Source organism: Giraffa tippelskirchi, chromosome 2, assembly GCF_054371585.1.
Source record: "Giraffa tippelskirchi isolate mGirTip1 chromosome 2, T2T-mGirTip1v1.2.pri, whole genome shotgun sequence".
NCBI lineage: Eukaryota > Metazoa > Chordata > Mammalia > Artiodactyla > Giraffidae > Giraffa > Giraffa tippelskirchi.
In genome coordinates, this window is record NC_137276.1 from 59,951,391 (window position 1) to 59,973,340 (window position 21,950).

The 21,950-nt window shown below is 38.9% G+C and overlaps 1 protein-coding gene across 26 annotated transcripts in view; it reads left to right on the forward strand.

Moving 5' to 3' along the window:
* KCNMA1 (potassium calcium-activated channel subfamily M alpha 1) overlaps window positions 1-21,950 on the forward strand; it is a 762,573-nt gene that overhangs the window by 564,299 nt on the left and 176,324 nt on the right. For all 26 annotated transcript variants that reach the window (XM_081573838.1, XM_081573839.1, XM_081573851.1 and 23 more), the window contains one exon: window positions 20,835-20,944. In XM_081573838.1, coding sequence (XP_081429964.1) covers window positions 20,835-20,944 — 110 coding nt within the window. The remainder of the gene's footprint in view (window positions 1-20,834; window positions 20,945-21,950) is intronic.

The following is a 21,950-nucleotide window of genomic DNA, read 5'->3' on the forward strand; positions in this document are numbered from 1 at the left end:
TATCTGAGTTGTTCCATTTATGTATGTAAGTTTGTAGGTTGCTGTTGTCCATCTAATGTCTTCAGGATCTATAATAATGACCTTTGCTCATTCTTGATTTTTAGATTTGTCTTGTTCCTTCCTTCATTCCTCCTTTCCTTTCTTTTTTTTTGGCACATAAATTTTGCTGATCTTTTAAAAGTTTTTGCTTGTATTATTTTCTTTTTTAATTTTCTGTTTTCTTTCTGCTTGCTGTAGGTTTATTTTACTCTTCTAACTTTTAAAGAAGAAGTGTAGTTATTGATTTGAGACTTTTCTTTCTTAGTGTAAGCATTTAGGGCTATCTGTTTCAGTCTAAGAACTGCTTTAGGTACATTCCACAATTTTTGAAATGATGTATTTTCATATAGTTAAAATATTTTATAATTTCATTTGAGGCTTCTTCTTTGACCCATGAGTTATTTAAATGTTTATTGCTTAATCGCCAAGTATTTAAACTATTCCTCTTATATTTCTATTATTATTTATGGTCTGATTCCATTATGGTTAGGGAACCTACTTTGTGTGATTTTCATTCTTTTTAATTTGGTAAAGTGTGTTTTATATGATCTCTCTTGGTGAATGTTCCATGTGAGCTTAAAAAGTGTGAATATTGTGCTATTGTTGGGCACAATGTTCTTTTAATGTTCATTTGGGCCAGTTGGTTGATGGTATTCAGTTCTATACCCTTGCTGATTTTATGCCTGCTGATTCTACCTATTACAATGAGATGAATGCTGAAGTCTCCAGTTATAATTTTGGATTTGTTTAGTTCTGTCAAATTTTGAAACTCTATAAGTATATATGTGTTTGGATTGTTGCCTTTTCTTGATGAATTGAACTTTTTGTTATTATATTTTGTCCCTAATATCCTTGGCAGTTTTCTTTATTCTAAAGTCCAGTAGATTTCCAATCTGATTTAATAGACCCATTCAATATTTCTTTTTGATTAATGTTTTAATGAAAAAATATATAGGTTCTCATGATTTTTTTTTGAAACAAACTACCTCTTTAAATTCTAAGTGATTTTTCTATAGCCAACTTATACTTGGATCATTTAAAAAATTACTCTGTGAATCTCTAGACCATTTATATGTAACATAGATATGTTTGGATTATATCTAATATTTTATTATTTGTTTTCTGTGAATTTCCTCTGTTTTAGTTCTCTTCTTTCCTCTTTATTTTCTTCTTATAAACAGTTTAGATTTCATTTTATTTGTAGTGTTCTTTATTATATAACTTTATGTAGTATTTAACTGATTACCCTTGGGATAATGTACATACTTAACTTTCCATATCTACTTAGATTCAGTGGTATAACAGTGTAATGTGGAAAACTTACTAACCTATGGATCTCTTTACCCTCCCCATTTTTGTTGTAGTTGTGTTGTTGAAAACTCCATCAGACAGTGCTATAGTATTTCCCATTTCAGTTGTCCTGTCTTCATTCCTGATGTTCCAACTTCTCCCTTGGATTCATTTCCATTCTGTCTTATTTTTCTTCATCTGAGAATGTCTTTATTTCATCCTCATTCCTGCAGGACATTTTTGGTGGACACGGAATTCTGGGTTGACTAATCTTTTCTTTCAGTTCAGTTCAGTCACTCATTCGTGTCTGAATCTTTGTGACCCCATGGACTGCAGCATGCCAGGCTTTCCTGTCAATCACCAACTCCTGGAGCTTGTTTAACTCACGTTCATTGAGTTGGTGATGCCATCCAACCATCTCATCCTCTGTCGTCCCCTTCTCCTCCTGCCTTCAATCTTTCCCAGCATCAGGGTCTTTCCATTGAGTTAGTTCTTTGCATCAGGTGGCCAAAGTATTGAAGTTTCAGCTTCAGCATCAATCCTTCCAATGACTATTCAGAACTGATTTCCTTTAGGATGAATTGTTTCATCTCCTTGCAGTCCAAGGGACTCTCAAGAGTCTTCTCCAACACCACAGTTCAAAAACATCAATTCTTCAGTGCTCAGCTTTCTTTATAGTCTAACTCTCACATCCATACATGACTAGTGGAAAAACCATAGCTTTGACTAGATGGACCTTTGTTGGCAAAGTTTCGTCTCTGCTTTTCAGTATGCTATCTAGCTTGGTCATAACTTTTCTTCCAAGGAGCAAGCGTCTTTTAATTTCATGGCTGCAGTCACCATCTGCAGTGATTTTGGAGTCCCAAAAAATAAACTCTGTCACTGTTTCCATTGTTTCCCCATCTATTTGCCATGAAGTGATGGGACCAGATGCCAGGATCTTAGTTTTCTGAATGTTGAGCTTTAAGCCAACTTTTTCGCTCTCCTCTTTCACTTTCATCAAGAGGCTGTTTAGTTCCTCTTCACTTTCTGCCGTAAGGGTGTTATCATCTGCATATCTGAGGTTATTGGTATTTCTCCCAACAATCTTGATTCCAGCTGAAATCAAGCTGGAATCTTTTCTTTCAGTAATTCAAATTTTTGTTTCATTTCCTTCTTGCCTCCATTGTTTCTGGTGAGAAATCTGTAGTCATTGGAATTGTTAACCTATCAGTAATGAGTCATTTTTCTCCAGTTACTTTCAAGATTTTCTTTATGTATTTAGTTGTGTCTCATCTGATTACACTGGGTTTAAGCATTATTTTTTTGGATTGATTCTGTTGGGGCTCACTGAGATTCTTGAATTTCTAGCTTCATCTTTGGCAGAATTTGGGACATTTTCATTCATTATTTCCTCAAATATATCTTCTGCACCATACTCTTCCTGCTCTCTTTCTGAAATTCCTATAACACAAATGTTGGACTTTTAAATATACCACAGGGCCCTAAGCCTCTAGTCATTTTCTCAGTCTCTGGTGGCTCAGTGGTAAAGAAACTGCTTGCCAACACAGGAGATGCAAGTTTGATCCCTGGGTCAGGAAGATCCCACGGAGAAGGAGATGGCAACCCCTCTAGTATTCTTGCTTGGGAAATCTCATGGACAGAGGAGCCTGGTGGGCTACAGTTCATGGGGTCACAAAGAGTTGGACATGACTTAGTGAGTAAAGCAACAATAAGTTTATTGGTTCTTTCCTTTTACATCTCTGCAACTGAGCTTATCCAGTGAGTGTGCTAGTTGTTATATTTTCAAATTCTAGAATTTCCATATGATTCTTTCTTTTATCTTGTTTCTTTACTAAGGCTTTCTGTATTTCAGTTCCTTACAAAAGTTTTCTTAGTTATTGGAAGATTTTATAATAGCTACTTTAAGGCCCTTGTTAGATACTTCTAATATGTGTGCCATAAATCATTGGATGCAAGTTGAGATTTTTTTTTTAGTTATTCTTATGCAAAGTTTTTTTTTACTATTATATTCTGGACACTTTGGTTATTTTATTATGAAACTCTAGGTCTTGTTTATTTTTTTTTAAACATTTTATTTTGTATTGGCGTATAGTCAATTAACAATATTGTGATAGTTTCAGGTGAACAGTAAAGGGACTGAGCCACACATACACATGTTTCCATATTCTCCCAAACTCCCCTCCCATCCAAGCTGCCACATAACATTGAGCAGAGTTCCCTGTACTATGCAGTAGGTCCTTATTTTATCCATTTTATTTATTTATTTAATTTGTTTATTTTAATTGGAGGCTAATTACTTTACAATATTGTAGTGGTTTTTGTCATACTTTGACATGAATCAGCCATGGGTGTACATATGTTCCCCATCCTGAACCCACCTCCCACCTCCCTCCCCACCCTATCCCTCAGGGTCATCCCAGTGCACCAGCCCTGAGCTCCCTGTCTCATGCATTGAACCTGGACTGGTGATCTGTTTCACATATGATAATATACATGATTCAATGCTCACCTTCTCCCACAGAGTCCAAAAGTCTGTTCTTTACACCTGTGTCTCTTTTGCTGTCTCGCATATAGGGTCATCGTTACCATCTTTCTAAACTCCATATGTATGTGTTAATATGTATTGGTGGTTTTCTTTCTGACTTACTTCACTCTGTATAATAGACTTCAGTTTCATCCGCCTCATTATAACTGATTCAAATGCATTCTTTTTAATAGCTGAGTAATATTCCATTGTGTATATATACCACAGCTTTCTTATCCATTCGTCTGCTGATGGACATATAGGTTGCTTCCATGTCCTGGCTATTGTAAACAGTGCTGCGGTGAACGTTGGGGTACATGTGTCTCTTTCAATTCTGGTTTCCTCAGTGTGTATGCCCAGCAGTGGGATTGCTGGGTCATATGGCAGTTCTGTTTCCAGTTTTTTAAGGAATCTCCACACTGTTCTCCATAGTGGCTGTACTAGTTTGCATTCCCAACAACAGTGTAAGAGGGCTCCTTTTTCTCTGTACCCTCTCCAGCATTTATTGTTTGTAGACTTTTTGATAGCAGCTATTCTGACCGCTGTGAGATGGTACCTCATTGTGGTTTTGATTTGCATTTCTCTGATAATGAGTGATGTTGAGCATCTTTTCATGTATTTGTTAGCCATCTGTATGTCTTCTTTGGAGAAAAGTCTGTTTAGTTCTTTTGCCCATTTTTTGATTGGGTCGTTTATTTTTCTGGAATTGAGCTACAGGAGCTGATTGTATATTTTTGAGAGTAATTCTTTGTCAGTTGCTTCATTTGCTATTATTTTCTCCCATTCTGAAGGCTGTCTTTACACCTTGCTTATAGTTTCCTTTGTTGTGCAAAAGCTTTTAAGTTTAATTAGGTCCCATTTGTTTATTTTTGCTTTTATTTCCATTACTCTGGGAGGTGGGTCATAGAGGATCCTGCTGTGATTTATGTCAGAGAGTGTTTCCGTGCTTGTGATGGGTCTGTTAAGATTTTCTATTTCTTCCTGGTTCAGTTTTGGAAAGTTATACTTTTCTGAGAATTTGTCCATTTCTTATAAGTTGTCCATTTTATTGGCATGTAGCTGCTGATAGTAGTCTCTTATGATCCTTTGTATTTTTGTGTTGTCTGTTGTGATTTCCCCATTTTCTTTCTAATTTTGTTGATTTGATTCTTCTCCCTTTTTTTCTTGATGAGTCTGGCTAATGTTTTGTCTATTTTATTTATCTTCTCAAAGAACCAGCTTTTGGCTTTGTTGATTTTTGCTATGGTCTCCTTTGTTTCTTTTTCATATATTTCAGCCCTAACTTTTACTTCTTTCCTTCTACTAACCCTGGGGTTCTTCATTTCTTCTTTTTCTATTTAACAGTAACACAATAATAGCGGGAGACTTTAATACCCCACTCACACCTATGGATAGATCAATGAAACAGAAAATTAGCAAAGAAACACAAACTTTAAATGATACAATGGACCTGTTAGACATAATTGATATCCATAGGACATTTCACCCCAAAACAATGAATTTCACCTTTTCCTCAAGTGCAGACGGAAACTTCTCCAGGATAGATCACATCCTGGGCCATAAATCTAGCCTTGTTAAATTCAAAAAAATTGAAATCATTCCAAGCATCTTTTCTGATCACAATGCGGTAAGATTAGATGTCAACTACAGGAAAAAAACTATTAAAAACACAAACATATGGAGGCTAAACAACACACTTCTGAATAACCAACAAATCACAGAAGAAATCAAAAAAGAAATCAAAATATGCATAGAAACGAATGAAAATGAAAACACAACCACCCAAAACCTATGGGAAACTGTAAAAGCAGTGCTAAGGGGAAGGTTCATTGCAATACAAGTTTACCTCAAGAAACAAGGGAAAAATCAAATAAATAACCTAACTCTACACCTAAAGCAACTAGAAAAAGAAGAAATGAAGAACCCCAGGGTTAGTAGTAGGTCTTGTTTAAATCTTGCAAACACGTTGATAATTTTATAGTGGCATTTTTAATTGACCTGTTTTATTTTATACTGTAAGTCCTGACCAAGCTTCTGTGGATTGTAATTCCAATATGAGTTGAGTTTTCAAAACATTGGCAGTGCTATTTGGATGTGTTCCACATCAATCTCAAGCTGAGTGATAGTTTATGCTTTGGTTTTCAAAATCTATATATACTGTATAGGGTCAGTTTCTTCCTTGCACAGCTCAGGGTGAGCCCAGAAGTTCATAACTAATTGTAAGGGGCTACTTTAAGTTCTGTTTCTCTGTGATCCCCAGGGGAATTTGAGCTTCCATGGGGTCTTCTTTTCTATCCTCTGACCAGAAAGCTGGGGCTTAAGCTACCCTGATTTGTTATATACTTTCTACTACTGTGTCCTCACCTGGGCAAACCAGTGGGAGAACAAAGGGAGACTCTCTTGGGACCTCAGATCCTCTAGCCAGAAAAGTTTTTCCTACCTCCTCTTATCTCCCATTGCCACTACTTCTACTGCCACCACTGGGTGCTTAGGGATTGGGGTGCAAGAGAAGAGAAGAAAAGAAAAAAATACCCTAAGCCATGATTTTCCCCACTCTTCCTCTGAGTATTAAGAACCCTTTCTACGGGTCGTGAGTCAGAGCAAGAGCTTCTCTTGGAGCTTTCTCTTTTCACATTCTTATCTTCATTTACAGATTTTGGTTTTCCTTAAAGTCAGGCTAGAGGATACCAGAGCAAAAACAAACTCTGCTGATTTGGTAGTAGTTTCAATTCTGGTCGTTTCTCCTAGTCTGCTTACTGTTTATGTCTCAGAGTCTTTAAGTATCAGCTGTATGCATTTTTTTCTGGGTCTAATAGATGCATTCAGTGAAAGACACATGATGGAATGTCCTTATTCTATTTCATACAGAGCTAGGAACCCAGATATCACTTTCGAAATGATATTCTATGTTTGTCCTTTATAGCTGGACCAGGGGGAATACTGCCTCTAAGGCAGTGTCATCGTTATCATCATCATGTCCTTTTAGCATATTCAGCAGTCACTGTCTTTAGGGGTGAGTTTGAGGTAATCAGCCTTTTTCATCACTGACTATGAATAACATAACCTGGCAGGCTGCATTACAATGGAATCTTGTGCATTCCCTGGTAGAACAATAGGAGGTAGCTATTTCCACTTCAGACTCATTTGGCTGATTTAGAGAAACTTTGGGACACCTGTAAAATGATGCTGAGATCATTTTAGGCATCCATCTGCCATCTTGAAAAATGGCATGCAATAAAACCTTTCAACTGGGTATAATTTTTGTAGTTTTTATCATTAGCTGTCACACATATCCCATGGTAGCAAGAATGATGCAGGCCCACTGATTAGAGTTTCAGGTACAAAGAAATATGGGGGTCCTTCCTCAACACTGTGCTTTGTGTACACTAGGGGTTTGGAAGTAGACCAGGAAGTGAATGGGATTAGCTGATGTTATATAAGTGAGAGATATCACTTCCTCCCTTTTCCTTTCTCTGTTGGCAGGTAGAGTATCTCTGCCTATCAGGAACTAGCATACAGCTCTATGCCCACTGACCTTGGTGTGCAGAAGCTCTTTGCTGTGATCAGTCTGCCAAGAAAAGTCTGTTTATGCCTAGCCTCCATCTTTATGGCATTTCTTTTTTTAGACAGTGGATTTAATCGGTTTCTTTTTTTCCCATAGACTGTGACAATGGGGCTTCCCAAGTGGTGTTAGTGGCAAAGAACCCATTTGCCAATGCAGGAAATGTAAGAGACATGGGTTCAATCCCTGGGTCAAGAAGATCCCCTGGAAAAGGGCATGGCAACCCACTCGTTTTCTTGAGTGGAGAAACCCCATGGATAGAGGAGCCTGGTGGGCTACAGTCTAAAGGGTTGCAAAGAGTCAGACACAACTGAAGTGGCATAGCATAGCATAGACTGTGACAAAATAAATATCATTTCTTAAGGACTTTCTATTGGTTTCTTGTTGGTGATGAGAAGTCCTTTTATTTTAATGGTTGGGTATATTTTTCTTCTCCTTAAATTTAGTGAGGAAAGAACCAGAGAAAGAGGACTATTTGGTGCCTCTTTCAGAATTTGGATGAAATATTAGACTTGATCATCCACAAATCTTGCATGGTGTCTCCCTGTCCAACTATATCCATGGAACATGCTGTTATTCAAATGTGCCCCCACATCCTCACTCTTCCTGCTCTCCCTCACTTGCGGAATGTAAATGGAATTGTGGAGCTGTGTGGTGGGCAGAGGCCTAGGGTAGTGGGAGTGGTTGTAAGGCTCTGATTTAGAACATGCTTTGTTGTAAGACCTCGCACTGCTTGCTTAAGCTTTCTGCGCTTCATACAACCCACTATAAGAAGTGGAAGAGCCTAGCATACTGTTGAAAAATTACCAATATATGATGACACTCATCCTCTTTATCCTTCTTAAGGTGGTACAGTTTGGGTTTGCAATGAGACCTGATACTGGATTAGGATTGGGCCGCTGATGGGAGAACACAGAGAGGTAAACTTTATCTAAAACTATCCCCTAGGGTGGTGTCAAGGCAGCCTATCCTAGATTACTTATGATTTTGTGTTGCCAACATCTTTGTAAATGACTGATATTGGGGAAGTCTCTGGGATTCTTTGTGGTGAGATTCAGAATTAGCAGAATTTTCTGCCTGAATACATTTTCTAGGACTGCAGCATTATTCATTAGCCTAAGTGACACTGGGTCCTTTAAATCCCTCAATTCTATGCCAAAACCCACCCCTGCCCCAAATCTAAAAGCTTTTATCTGCATATACAGGTGAAACATGTGTGTGCCTGTCTGGCTTTTCCCAGATGTCTCAGTGAATGGAGATTTGCTGACTGTTCTTTTCCATATGTAATGAAATTCCAACTAGCAAGAGCAGCCCCACCCAGGACAGAGCCCTGCAGTGGCAGCTTTTGGAAGGAGAACAGCTGTATACTGGGCTGTGTCACCTATGAAGAAATCTGAGAGTGTAGCAACCTCCTGGGTCCTGCCTGGAGTATTGATATATACTATAGACAGCATATTAAAAAGCAGAGACATTACTTTGCCAACAAAGGTCCGTCTAGTCAAGGCTATGGTTTTTCCAGTAGTCATGTATGGATGTGAGAGTTGGACTGTGAAGAAAGCTGAGTGCTGAAGAATTGATGCTTTTGAACTGTGGTGTTGGAGAAGCCTCTTGAGAGTCCCTTGGACTGCAAGGAGATCCAACCAGTCCATCATAAAGGAGATCAGTCCTGAATGTTCATTGGAAGCACTGGTGTTGAAGCTGAAACTCCAATACTTTGGCCACCTGATGCAAAGAGCTGACTCATTTGAAAAGACCCTGATACTGGGAAAGATTGAAGGCAGATGGAGAAGACAATGACAGAGGATGAGATGGTTGGATGGCATCACTGACTCAATGGACATGGGTTTGAGTAAACTCTGGGAGTTGGTGATGGACCAGGAGGCCTGGAGGGCTGCAGTCCATGGGTTCACAAAGAGTCAGACACGACTGAGAAATTGAACTGAACTGATGGGCTTGAACTTGTTCATGGGATCAGTGAGCATAGGGACAGAGAGACCTCTTCCTGACCAAAAAGGATCGTCACAAGTCTTTTTTTTCTTTTCATCTTATACCAACTGGAGGACATCATCTTGGAAATTTTCTGGAAATACTGAACAATAAACAAGAGTAGAATCTAGTGAGTCTCTACTTAGAGGGATGTGGGCAGAAGTCAAGCCTAGAAACCAGAAGTAACTAATCCCGTCAACCCATCAGGGTCTTTTTGTCTCAGGAGTCCTTTCAGGAGACCAGACTGGGTCTTCCTATATCAGATTACATATGACCTTTCTGATCACATATGACCTTTCTCCCATTTGGGGAGACAATCAGTTCTTCCAAATACCTAATGTCTCTCTTATCATCCTATCTATTCAGAGTGAACTTGGGAAGGGGAGGAGGAAGGAGGACCTCCAGGGAACACTGCTATCTTTAGGGGATATACTCAAGCTACTTAGTTTTCTTCTCAATCCAGAGGATCATTGGATGATTAGTGATGTTCCAGGTTTTTCTACCAGCAGCTAAGTCATGAATCAGTGGCCCTGCATCTAACTAGCTATGTTCCTTTGTGTGAGTGATAGAGATGTCCTCGTAATCACCATCACTGGCATCATCACCATCATCATCCGTAGCATCTGCATCATCACGATCACCAACGTCATTACCATCACGAACATTCATTACTTATAATGCTAGAACATTTATAGAACATCTACAGGGTACACATCCAATAAGTGCCATCTTTTAATATGATTAAACCACCAGAGTACCTATCACATAGGAACCACTCAGCAAACATTAGCTATTTGTCAGGCACTACGTTAGTGCTTTACAGGGATCACTTCATTTCATCTATCTTCCTAAGAAGTAGGTACTATTGTTGTTCTTATTTTTCAGGTGAGGGGATCGAGGCTTAGAGAGGTTCTACAATTTGGCCTGGGGCATTCACTGAGATGGGATTTGAACTCAGAGGCTGCGTGTGCTTAGTTACTTCCTACCTTGCTACTGTACTCAGGATCAGGGCTCCTCTTAAAAAGAAACTGCTAAGCCCAGCTAAATACCTAAGCAGTTTTATAAGCTGTCCACTTTCAATCTCTGAACCAAATGTCTTTTTGATGAGGCCCAAAATCCACTCTAGGAAGCCACAGAGGGGAATTTCTGAAGTCATTTTAACTTCCTGTGAAAATATTCTCTAGCTGGCAAGAGATTGTCTAGATAACAATGAATACACAATAAAGCGGATGCCTCTGCCCTGGATACCTGGCTCACAAATAACCCATTTGGCTTCCCAATCATCCTGATACCTAAAACTAGCAGAATTTATGCTCGTGGGTTGAATGGCTCTGTTCAGCCAGAAAGCCAAAGTTTATGGCTGAAACCCTTTGCTCTGAAATGAAATCTAGTCCCTTTGGCCCAACTTTATTAGGCTGTATTGTACAGCGATAGGAGACATAAGTATCCAGAATCTGCTGTCACTAAAACAGGACTGAGTTGGCAAGCATTTTTATCCTCATACTCAACACTTTGTCCTAAAATGGAAAAGTTAAATAAAAATTAGGGATACAAATTAGAGCCATTTTCTGAAAGTTTCATTTTAATTGAATTAAATATAGCCATGTCATTGTTCTCTCTTTACACAACCTACATTGAAATGGAGACTAAGCTATCATTGGGGTCACTGGATCAATGGAGAGAGACTAAGTAGATAAATGTGGATTCCTGAAATATTGTTTAGTCTAATGACCACAACAACCAAAACACTGGGATACCCATCTTGTGTTTAATTATCCACAAGCTTTCACTGTAACTGGCTCCAGTATTTAGTAATACTCGTAGAAAGCATCCTTTTTCATCTCTTACTCAAATCTGCTAGGCCATGATTGATTCCCTGGTCCTCAAAGGCATGATGGAGAATACTTGTTCCCTGTTCTTCACTCTCTTTGGGAATACCTCTGTTACTGTAAGTGTGATCCATGTTTGGGGAGTATTGATGTTATCTGGGAGCTTGTTATAAATGCAGGATCTTAGACCTCACTCTAGGACTACAAACAACACATTTTCATCAGAGTCTGGGAAGCACTGGACTCACAGCCTTAAATGTGCCCACGTAAGAAAGTATCCTGTATTAACATCAGTGAATTCAGTGAGATTCTCCCCAAACTGTCTCAAATATTAAAGATTTTGTAAAAGCATAGGTAATTCTCCAGTAATTTGTCTCATCAGAAGCAACCTTATGATTCCTGTGCTGATTCAAGTGCTTCTCTATCTAACTCCTTCCTTTTCTCCCAGTTCTTAATTAATTAATTAGTTAATTAATAGCCAACAGTTGTTTTTGGCCTCAGTTTTAGGAGCAATGGAATTGCCAAGTACAGCCTTTGCTGGACTCTATTTCCTGCTGAATTGTTGTTTGATCCTACATTGAAATTCAGAGAGTGAAATAAGAAGACTGAGGGCTGGGTCACATGGGAAAGAGAGCATAGTCATGGACAGATCAAAGGGGCTCCTTTTTGCAGGCAGGGTGGTGGGACTGCAGCTAGCAGGAAGAAGAACTTCTTTAGATTGGTGACAAATACACCAGTTCCTGAGAGTCCCTCCTTTCATATTCAAGTCTCTAAGGTATTGTATCTAAAATTTAGAAAACGATAAACCACTTACTAAGTAGCCCAAGATGTTCTGTGATCACAAAATTTCCCAGAAATGTATTGCTCAGTAAGTCCTGGGAAGTTTAAAAATCACCTAATTATACACATTCCCTATGAGATACCAAGAATGTAGAATTTTTCAGCATTCAGAGGCACAAATTGATTTCTTTTATGGTTAACATTAAATGTTATGAAGTTATCAGTGCTGACTTGTGATTGGATGCCTAGAAAAATTAGACTTCTTTGTCTCTCTCTTTCTCCAGTTTTGTCTTGCTCAGTTCAATTCAACAAATATTAATTAAGCATTCTTATAAGCACCTGATAGGATAGTATGCTGCTTGTCCTAGAAGATACAAAGTTGAATGCATTAGGGAGGAGCTTGTTATATTAGGGAGGAACTTTATTATAGCTCTTGCCAGTCATTAGAAGTCTCAGATGCTGATGGTAGCTAACTATATCTAATGTGTACTGAGTGCTTCCTGTGACCCGGGGAGTGTTCTAAGCATTCTTTATCCATCAACTTATTTATCCCTCCCAAGCTCTCCAGAGGTGGGAATGATTATGTTCCTATTAAGGCAGGACAGAGCACATCAAACTGGGGATCCCAGGGAAGACCACACAGATGAGGTGGCATATGATGGGAATTTCATAGTAAGAGTTGGATTCTGACAGTAGAATCAGGGAAACAAAATGGTGGGGAGATCAGGGAGAAGGAATGTTAAGAATAGCATCCTGGTCTCCATCAGCTCCTCCTTGAAATAAAGGATTCCGTAACTAAGTATCACATTTTCTGCTATGGAGATTTAAAACTCATAGTAACATGTGAAGTACTCTGCATTGCACCAAGAAAAGTCCCCAGTTTGGCTTTGTGGAATCCACTGCTTCCCAAATGTATTTCATCATCCATTCAACAAATATTGAGCTACTGCTGTGTTCCATTCACTGTTCCAGGCACTACAGAATTAGATGAATTTTTCTGCCTTTAAAAAAACCTACATTTTAATGGGGACTAACAGGACTCCCTGTTCATGCTCTTGTGTTTAAGGTGACACTTGTTAGCAAGTTCTGTTGAGTTTACTTTGGGAAATCTTGGTTGGGAATAATCCTGCTTTACTGGAATTTGGGAAAAATTGTGAGAAGTAAGGTTTGTAAGATAGAGTGGGACCAGTGCAACTGCAAATGCAGTCCATAGATGGGTGCTGTGAACTGTTTGCCTCCAGGAAGAGTCAAGTACAGGAAATGAGAGGAAGTGCTTAGGAACTTCTAAGTTCCTAAATCTTTGACAAATTCATTTTATATTGGTTGAATCTAATGATGAAAGTTTCGGACTTGTACTTTGCGTCTCTTGTCTATTCTTTTTTTTAGAAATTCATTTCTGTTAGATTTTTGCAGAAGTTTGAGTCTGCCAAACAATGAATATTAGAAATACAAACAAAACCCAGTCTCTTACCCCAGATGGGTTGAGAGGCTGTTCTGGAAAACTCTGCCTACCAGGGGCTGGATTACTCTCCTGAGGATTGCTCAGCAGGTGTCTGCTTGAGAACACTCACTTGCTGCTTGCCCTACCCAGATGAGAATTATTTTTAGTAGTATTTTAACAGCGTTATTATTTGAAGTACAAACGAGAATGTTCTTAAGTATTATCAAGATTGCAAAACCAAGTTCTATTTGGACAGATAGTGAATAGGTCCATCTTTAAAAAGGTCTGACATAACTTAAGCATAAATACCTTTTCTGCATTGAAGAGGAAAAGAAGGAAAGGGTAGACAAACCTATGTGTTGAAAAAATTACCAGTTTCCTGCCACATAGGTGATACTTTCTGAAATTATAAGTAGTAATTCTTTTTCAAAGTTCTCATATCACTCTTTCTGCTAACCCTTCCTTTAACTGCAGTTCCTCTGGCATTCTTTGTTTCTGTGCTTTCAGAAATAATCTGAACTGGAGTAACATGGGCGGGGGTGGGGGTGGAGGTGGGAAATGCCCTGTATTCTGTGGTCTGTTAACCTCTCTCTGCACACTTCATGTGGACTGATTTTTTTTTTTTCATAATGCCTGATGGAAGAAATCTCACTTGATAGTCTACAGCCCACTAGTCTAGGAATAAGAGATTTGGCTCAAGCCCACCCCAAAATTTATCTTTGGAGTTGTTTATTTATTCATTCAATGCTGAAGTAACCAATTATCTGGCATTCCATCAAATTCCAAATAATGTATTTTAACTGACATTATCCCGAAGCCTTTGGACAATCTGAGATCCTTTGGTTCTATCCTCTCATTCTGGAAAACGCAATCTGAAATAGGCCATAATGGTGAATGCCAAATCATTATGGGGTCCCTGAAATCCCATGCCACTCTAGGAAGGGCAGCCGGCCTGAGTCCACATCCAAGAAGTACAGCATTGATATGCAGTTTGGCACAGAGGAGAGATATATTCTGAAAAGGTGCAAATCACCATTGGTTTCCCATCTCTTCACTTCTTTCCTGTCATTTCAACTGTATCACCTGTTTCTTCCACTCCTAGAAAGCTGTGCAGGGAGGAATTCTCTGTTCTGGCACCCATGAGGACCTGAGCCAGCAAGACTCAAACATTTTGTTTTTAATTCTATGAGTCAATTTTAGGATTTGCAATTATATAGAATAGTGTGGAGGCTAGGAAGAGAGGGAGGAAGAGTTGCATGCCCACTAGTAAAAACTGGGGCAAGTTTGTTAACATTGGAACATAGAGGGAAATAAAGGAGGAGAGAGATAATCCAGAGATAATCCAGAGAGAGATAATCCAGAAATTGTGTCAGTGATAGTCTTCTTAACATTCACTTGTCCTTAACATTCTTCTTTCCAGCAAGAAATGATTAGATGCAGCATTGAATCTGATTTTTCCCAGTGGCAGAGCATGCTGTTGAGGGATGTGGACAAAGGACCCCACTCATTTTAGTGACCAGCCTAGAGCCTGCCAGTGCTGATCCCATTTTTTTAAAATTGTAATTAAGAGCTTGGCACATTCTGTGGGGGTTCCCTCTTTTTTGTGGGAATAAATATGTTTTGTGGGGTTAAAGATACATTGGCCAGTTCCTATCTCAGTGCTGTGTTTTAGACTGTCACATTACAAAGGACAGAGGTAAAGTATTGTATAATTAATATGCACAAATATTCAGATGCAGTTAATTAATTCTAATTAAAGACTTATGATTGAAAACTATGCATCCTTCAAAGGAAGAATATCGAGAATTTGGATAGGTTTTTAAAAAATCATAAATGTAATAAATACCTGCTATTACAATAGCTTTTTACTCTCAATTTTAGGTGATGCTGGTGTGTTTGTTATGACTCACCTCTTCTTATTGCAGCTGTTAACATAATGGCAATTGGTTTTTATAATTTCCTCTTAGTTCATTATTTTTGATGTGCACAACATAACATAAATTTGGATTAAAACAATGTACTTGTTTTCAATTAAATAAGGATTGGAGTATGATAGTCTTTGGAATCATTTACATGACTCTGGAGGTAGGCACAGACTTCTACAAAATTATTTAGCCGTAATCAACATGGTTATTCAGACTCTTTGCTGGAAACAGAAATCACAGTGATCATAACATACCCCAGCTGGGAAGGTTGATTTTTCACATTCACCGGGTTGTTAGCATTAGAGAAACACAGTTTCACTCTAATCGAGAAAGTGTAAAATATAAAAGGTGTCGTTACTGACCCACCGTTAGCAACACATGCAGACTCTGAGATCAAGAAGGTGTTACTTCCCCCAGAGCCAAGGCTGATGTTTCCAGTTGGATGGTACCTTTGATGATGGAGCCGTCAGCCCACAGATTGGTGTACAACCATTTACTTAAGGGATTGAACTAGACTGGTTGAAAAATTAGGTAATGAAGGGCAGATAAATAAGACCATGAGAAGTGTGGACGAGCGAGCCCCACAGCTCGGTTCTCTTTTCTCACCGAAGATCTGTGAGTATTTGATGAATAAGGACCCAGAGCACATCACCTGCTCATCTTTGCTAGGTGCTCTTCTAAAGCAGCAGGAGTTTGATGTGACAGCCAAAGGAGAAATTGCTGCCTCAGGAAATGCTTCGCCTTTGACTGATTGCTGAATGGCTGGCAAATTAATTTTGGCACCTTACCCTAAGTCATTTTGCTCCCATTCCTCCATTTCTCTGCTGGAAAGTAGGTATTCACATTACAGTTAAAAATATGTCGACAACACAAATGTGCAGAACAGCATGTACTATTTCAGGAAAGAAGTTGGAGGCTGGGATGGTTCCATTTTATAGAATAGAAATGATGTCGTCGTGCTCTGAGAGGAGGCCTGAACTCTCCTTTCAGCTCAACTTAAAATCAATATTACTTCTCACTGACTTCTTACAAAGTCAGGGGCTCCAGGGTTTAAGATATTGAGTGCTTGAGGAGCTTCTGTTCTGGTATTTTCCTCTTAGGTAATATTTAGCAAAGCTTTTATATTTAGCAAACCCTTTAAGTCCACCAAAATCCTAGTACCATTGCTTCCTGATACATTTACCTCTTCAGTCTCTAGCAAAAGATAATTTAGAGGATGGTTACTAGCATGAACTCTGAATCCTATTTATACCACTCATTGGCTTTGTGACCTTTAGTGGGTTACTTAACTTCTCTGTGCCTCTGTTTTATCATCTGTTAAAGGGACTCATAATGACAATAACTCACTGTACCCTCTCTAGATCTCTTTGTTCGCTGTCATTGAACAGTGCCAAGTTTTTAAACTCAATGTATTTCACACTAAGTTTTCCTTTTCTAATAATGTATCTTATCACTGCTGACAGAAGTAAAAGGAATGTGCACTTTTGCTTTGGCTCTTTTCAAAATAAGTGAAAGATGCCATGCTTGAGACTTATAAAAGTAAATTTTGATAAGATGGGGTAATTGAAGCCCTTGCCTTGGGATGAAGATTGATGTTCTGTTGTCTCAGTTGGTGACATGTCACAGTGTCATAAGGCTGGGTGCTGGCTCCCTGACTCTCCTGATGTGATTGGCCTGTTCCTGTCATTGTTCTGTCACAACTTGTCATTCTTGCCCTTAAGGATTAAAAGGTGTAAGTGTTTATTATAATTACTGATTCTTCTTATGTTATAGTATCATCATGTAAATTAATTGTGGTAAAATACAGACAACATAAAATTTACCATTTTACCATTTAAGTCATTTTCAGTGGGGTTTTCTTTTTTGTGGGAACATTTATTAGAACCTGAAAAACTTGTTATCAATAAGGAAACTGTGTTAAAGATACAGAAATCTGAAAGGGTTATGACAATGACTTTAAACTCCTCAGCTTTTAGACTGTCCATTCAATGCCACTCCATCTTACACTATAGATACCATCTGAGAATCTGCATATGTCTGTCAGTTCAGTCAGTTCAGTTGCTCAGTCGTGTCTGACTCTTTGCAACCCCATGGACTGCAGCACACCAGGCTTCCCTGTCCATCACCAACTCCCAGAGCTTACTCAAACTCATGTCTATAGAGTCAGTGATGCCATCCAACCATCTCATCCTCTGTCGTCCCCTTCTGGAGTAGGTTGCCATGCCCTCCTCCAGGGAATCTTCCTGACCCAAGGATTGAACACAAGTCTCCTGCGTTTCCTGCACTGCAGGAAGATTCTAGGTATATGTTGGGCTTTTTCTGGCAAATAGAAAAGTATGCCAGTTTAAATAAAATTCAATCAGTAACTGGAACGACTGTTAAGACACAGAATATGCTCAATAAATATTTGCTGAAAGGATGAATCAATGAAAAAGTGTATGCTAAGTTCAAAAAAACAGTAAAGAATTTGTTTCTACTTAAATTTAAGAAGTTTAATGATGAACCTACAATAAAATTTGATTTCACGGGTAGTTCCATTAGGCCATAGAAGCATGAAAATAATGATCATAACCAAAAGAGCCAAATTAATACTGTATTAATTTAGGAATAGTGTCAACAATTAATAATAATTAAGATAAAGTGTCATATTTTCATTATTTTTAAAAATCAAGTAGAATATTTAAATTAGCAACATAAGCAATATATTATAAAAGGAATGTCCCTGCTAAAAGAATAAGCTGAATTCTACTTCAAGAAAACTATTTGCCCATGAAACTCAACTATAAGGATTTATAACTGACAATCCATCAGGTAGTATCCTATTTACCAATAAAATTTATCATAATATAGTGTCCCAAATATTATATATTTCAAACTATTTACTAATGCAGACTAAGCTTTCTTCAGATTAGTTAGCATTGATGACCTTTGGTTATGAAGTCAAGAATATCTTTTTGAAAAAATAAATTGAAGTCTTGTGAATGGGAGACATTAAAAAGTTTGTGCTTTGCTAAACACATAGCAGTTAATTTTAAGTAAATCATAAAACTTAGCAATAGAAAAGTTTGAGTCCTTCCTTTGTTTTCTTTTTTTAAAAGACTCCACTTTGGGGAAAACTAATGTGTAGATGAATAACCATACCCAGCAATACTGCATGGTACATGTCTAATGTGTGGAAGTAGGTTAGAAGCAGCTCAAACTCATGGGGTTAACCCACATGATTTAATCACCCAGCCCTAGCACAAAGCAGATAAATAGCAGAGAAGCAGGGAGCAGTCAATTTATTTCTAAATTATTCCTAGCTTTTGTATTTCAGAGTGTCACCAAGCAGATAGTAGGTGTGCATTTCCTACTGTTTCCAAGTCTCTTATATCTCCCCCTGTTAACTGATTATTGAGCCATAAGCAAGATACATTTCATTCATTATCAGCACAGGACATTATTAAGAGTCACTTCCTTGGTTGGTTGGGAAGCTCTCTTTCTTCCTCCCCCTAATCTAACCTCCAGTGGAAGTGAATTTAGGAGGTTGCAGCTTACAGATACCCAAGAACCACACAGATTGCTTGTTTTCTTGGCTTGGGAATCCATGACATCCCCAAGCTCCCGGAGGGGCTCGGTGTTCTTGTTGCTATTCACTTTATATAGTTTTGAATGGTTGACTCCATGGTAAATCCCTTCCAGAAATGCCTAGCATGAAGAGGGCTGTTGGGAAAACCAGCTGAACTTGATTAATTATGGAAAAAAGACATTTAAATGAAGTTGGGATTGAGACCTTTCTGAAACTACATTTAACTTTTAGTGATATTCAAGTTAGGGTTGGAAAAATTTACTTTTTCCCCAAAGTAAAAATAGATACACTGTTTTGTGTTATACATAATGCTCATTGCAAAAGCCTTCAGACTATACAGAATCTATAGAGAAAAAGTGTCATTCTATGTTTCAAAGATAACAACTATTACTGTTTTGGTATAAAGCTTTCTAGATTTTTCTATGGCTTTACAAACGTTTAGTTAATTATAGGGTATTTAAAAAATAGAATCAGACTATATATGCTATTTAGTAATGTGTCTTTTAATGTGATTTTCTCTATGAAGAAATTTTCATCACAATTTTTAATTGCTTTCCTGTATCCCATGGTATAAACCTAGCATTTGTGGTTTCTAATTTTTCACAAATAGAAGAATATTCTTGTACATATGTATGTGTATACTTATATACTTCTTTTTGCTATGAATACTTAAATTGGAGTTGTGTAAAAAGAGTATTGCACTCCAAAATTACTGCAGACAGTGACTGCAGCCATGAAATTAAAAGATGCTTGCTCCTTGGAAGGAAAGCTGTGACAAACCTAGACAGTGTATTAAAAAGCAGAGATATCACTTTGCCAACAAAGGTCTGTATAGTCAAAGCTATGGTTTTTCCAGTAGTCACATATGGATGTGAGAGTTAATTTAGGAATAGCGCCAACATAAAGAAGGCTGAGTGCCAAAGAACTGATAGTTTTGAATTGTGCTGGAGAAGATTCTTGAGAATCCCTTGGACTGCAAGGAGATCGAACCAGTCAGTCTTAAAGGAAGTCAACCTTGAATACTCACTGGAAGGACTAATGCTGAAGCTTCAGTCCTTTGGCCACCTGATGTGAAGGGCTGATTCACTGAAAAAGACCCTGATGCTGGGAAAGATTGAGGGCAAGAGGAGAAGGGGGCATCAGAGGATAAAATGGTTGGATGGCATTGCTGACTCAATGGACCTGAGTTTGAGCAAACTCCAGGAGAAAGTGAAAGACAGGGAAGCTTAGCGTGCTGCAATTCATGAGATTGGAAGAGTTGGACATGACTTAGTGACTATGCTATGGTAAGTCACTTGTCGTGTCCGACTCTGTGCGACCCCATAGACGGCAGCTCACCAGGCTCCGCCGTCCCTAGGATTCTCCAGGCAAGAACACTGGAGTGGGTTGCCATTTCTCCAGTGCATGAAAGGGAAAAGTGAAAGTGAAGTCGCTCAGTCGTGTCCGACTCTTAGCGACCCCATGGACTGCAGCCTACCAGGCTTCTCCGTCCATGGGATCCTCCAGGCAAGAGTACTGGAGTGGGGTGCCATTGCCTTCTCCTGACTTAGTGACTAAACAACAACAAAAAAGAGTATGCACTTCTGTAAATTCTGGTAACAATTAAAAATTGCTCTCAAAAAATTGTATCAATTGTGGTGAGTGCCCATGCCTCCACATTCTTAGAAATCATACAGGAAGATGTGGTGCTCTAGAGTGGATAGCTAGTCTACGAGTTTAGGGTCATGGAAAGCTTCATGTGGCCATGTGGTTGTGTTCCTGGTTGTTAAAGTGAGTCACCATTGCCCAACCAGTGCATTCATTTGTTTGCCAGATGGGGTAACCTGGTTTCCTTTGTACAGTCTACTGTCCTATCTTAAACCCTTCTCCTGTGTTCTTCTCCCTTAGATTGAGGAAGACACATGGCAGAAATACTACTTGGAAGGAGTCTCAAATGAAATGTACACAGAATATCTCTCCAGTGCCTTCGTGGGTCTGTCCTTTCCTACTGTTTGTGAGTAAGTGACCATTAACCATATGCTCTTTGGCTTTCACGAATATTCAATGTGTCCCTTGCAGGAAAAACATCTCACCTATAGCCAGCACAGTGCAGCCACTGACACTTACCAGTGTCCTGTGCTCAGCCTTCTGTGATGAAGGGGAAAGTTGGTCTTTATATGGCCCCTGCTTTGGGGGTTTCTGCTGACTTTCCTTTCCCTCCAGTTCTGAGACTCTTAGCCTTGGATCCTTCATATGCAGTAAATTATGAACTGCAGTTCTTCCTGCACGTCTTGAATTATCCCTGTGATATAGACGCTTGTATGAAGGGTGTCACTAACCCATGCCTCTGATTTTACCGGGGCAAGACCAAGTCTTGCTAGCCCCTTGATGACAGAAATTTTAATTTCTTTCAATCAAGTCAGATTATAAAGACATCAGAGAAGCTGCTGTTCAAAGTGCTTTCAATATTTGCTGAGGGAATGTGGAGCCAAATGTACACAAAGAGGCTTTTAATAGTCCTGAGCAATTTAGCCCCAAGACGGACATCTGCCACATTATAACAATAAAAAGCCTTAGTGTCTCCTGTTGGCTCAGCAGGATGGATATGAGCAAGGGGTAGACCTAGCCTGCATGACTCTTTATGGTAGAACAGGTGATCATTTAAGGGCTATGATGTCGGGAGCTCCAGGTGTCCCAGACCTCAAGAAGCTTTCACTAGGACGATGGCTCAGATTCCCCACCTAGAAGCTCAGATGTTGGACAGAAGTCAAACGGATGCTTTGTCCCCATGAAAACACAGACTGGGAATGCTGCAACATGCAGCTCCATCCTTTGACACTGTAGCAAAGACTTTGGTAAACTCAGTCTCACTGATAAAAACTATGACAAAGCAGGAAAATCTGGGAACTCATTGGGCTGAGGAAGAAGACATATTCCTTTGTGCTGTCTGCATGTCTGCAAATCAAACCCACCTTCTGGAAAGGGCGACCTGAAGAGGACAGTCCTGGGGGCTCCTGGGCTCCT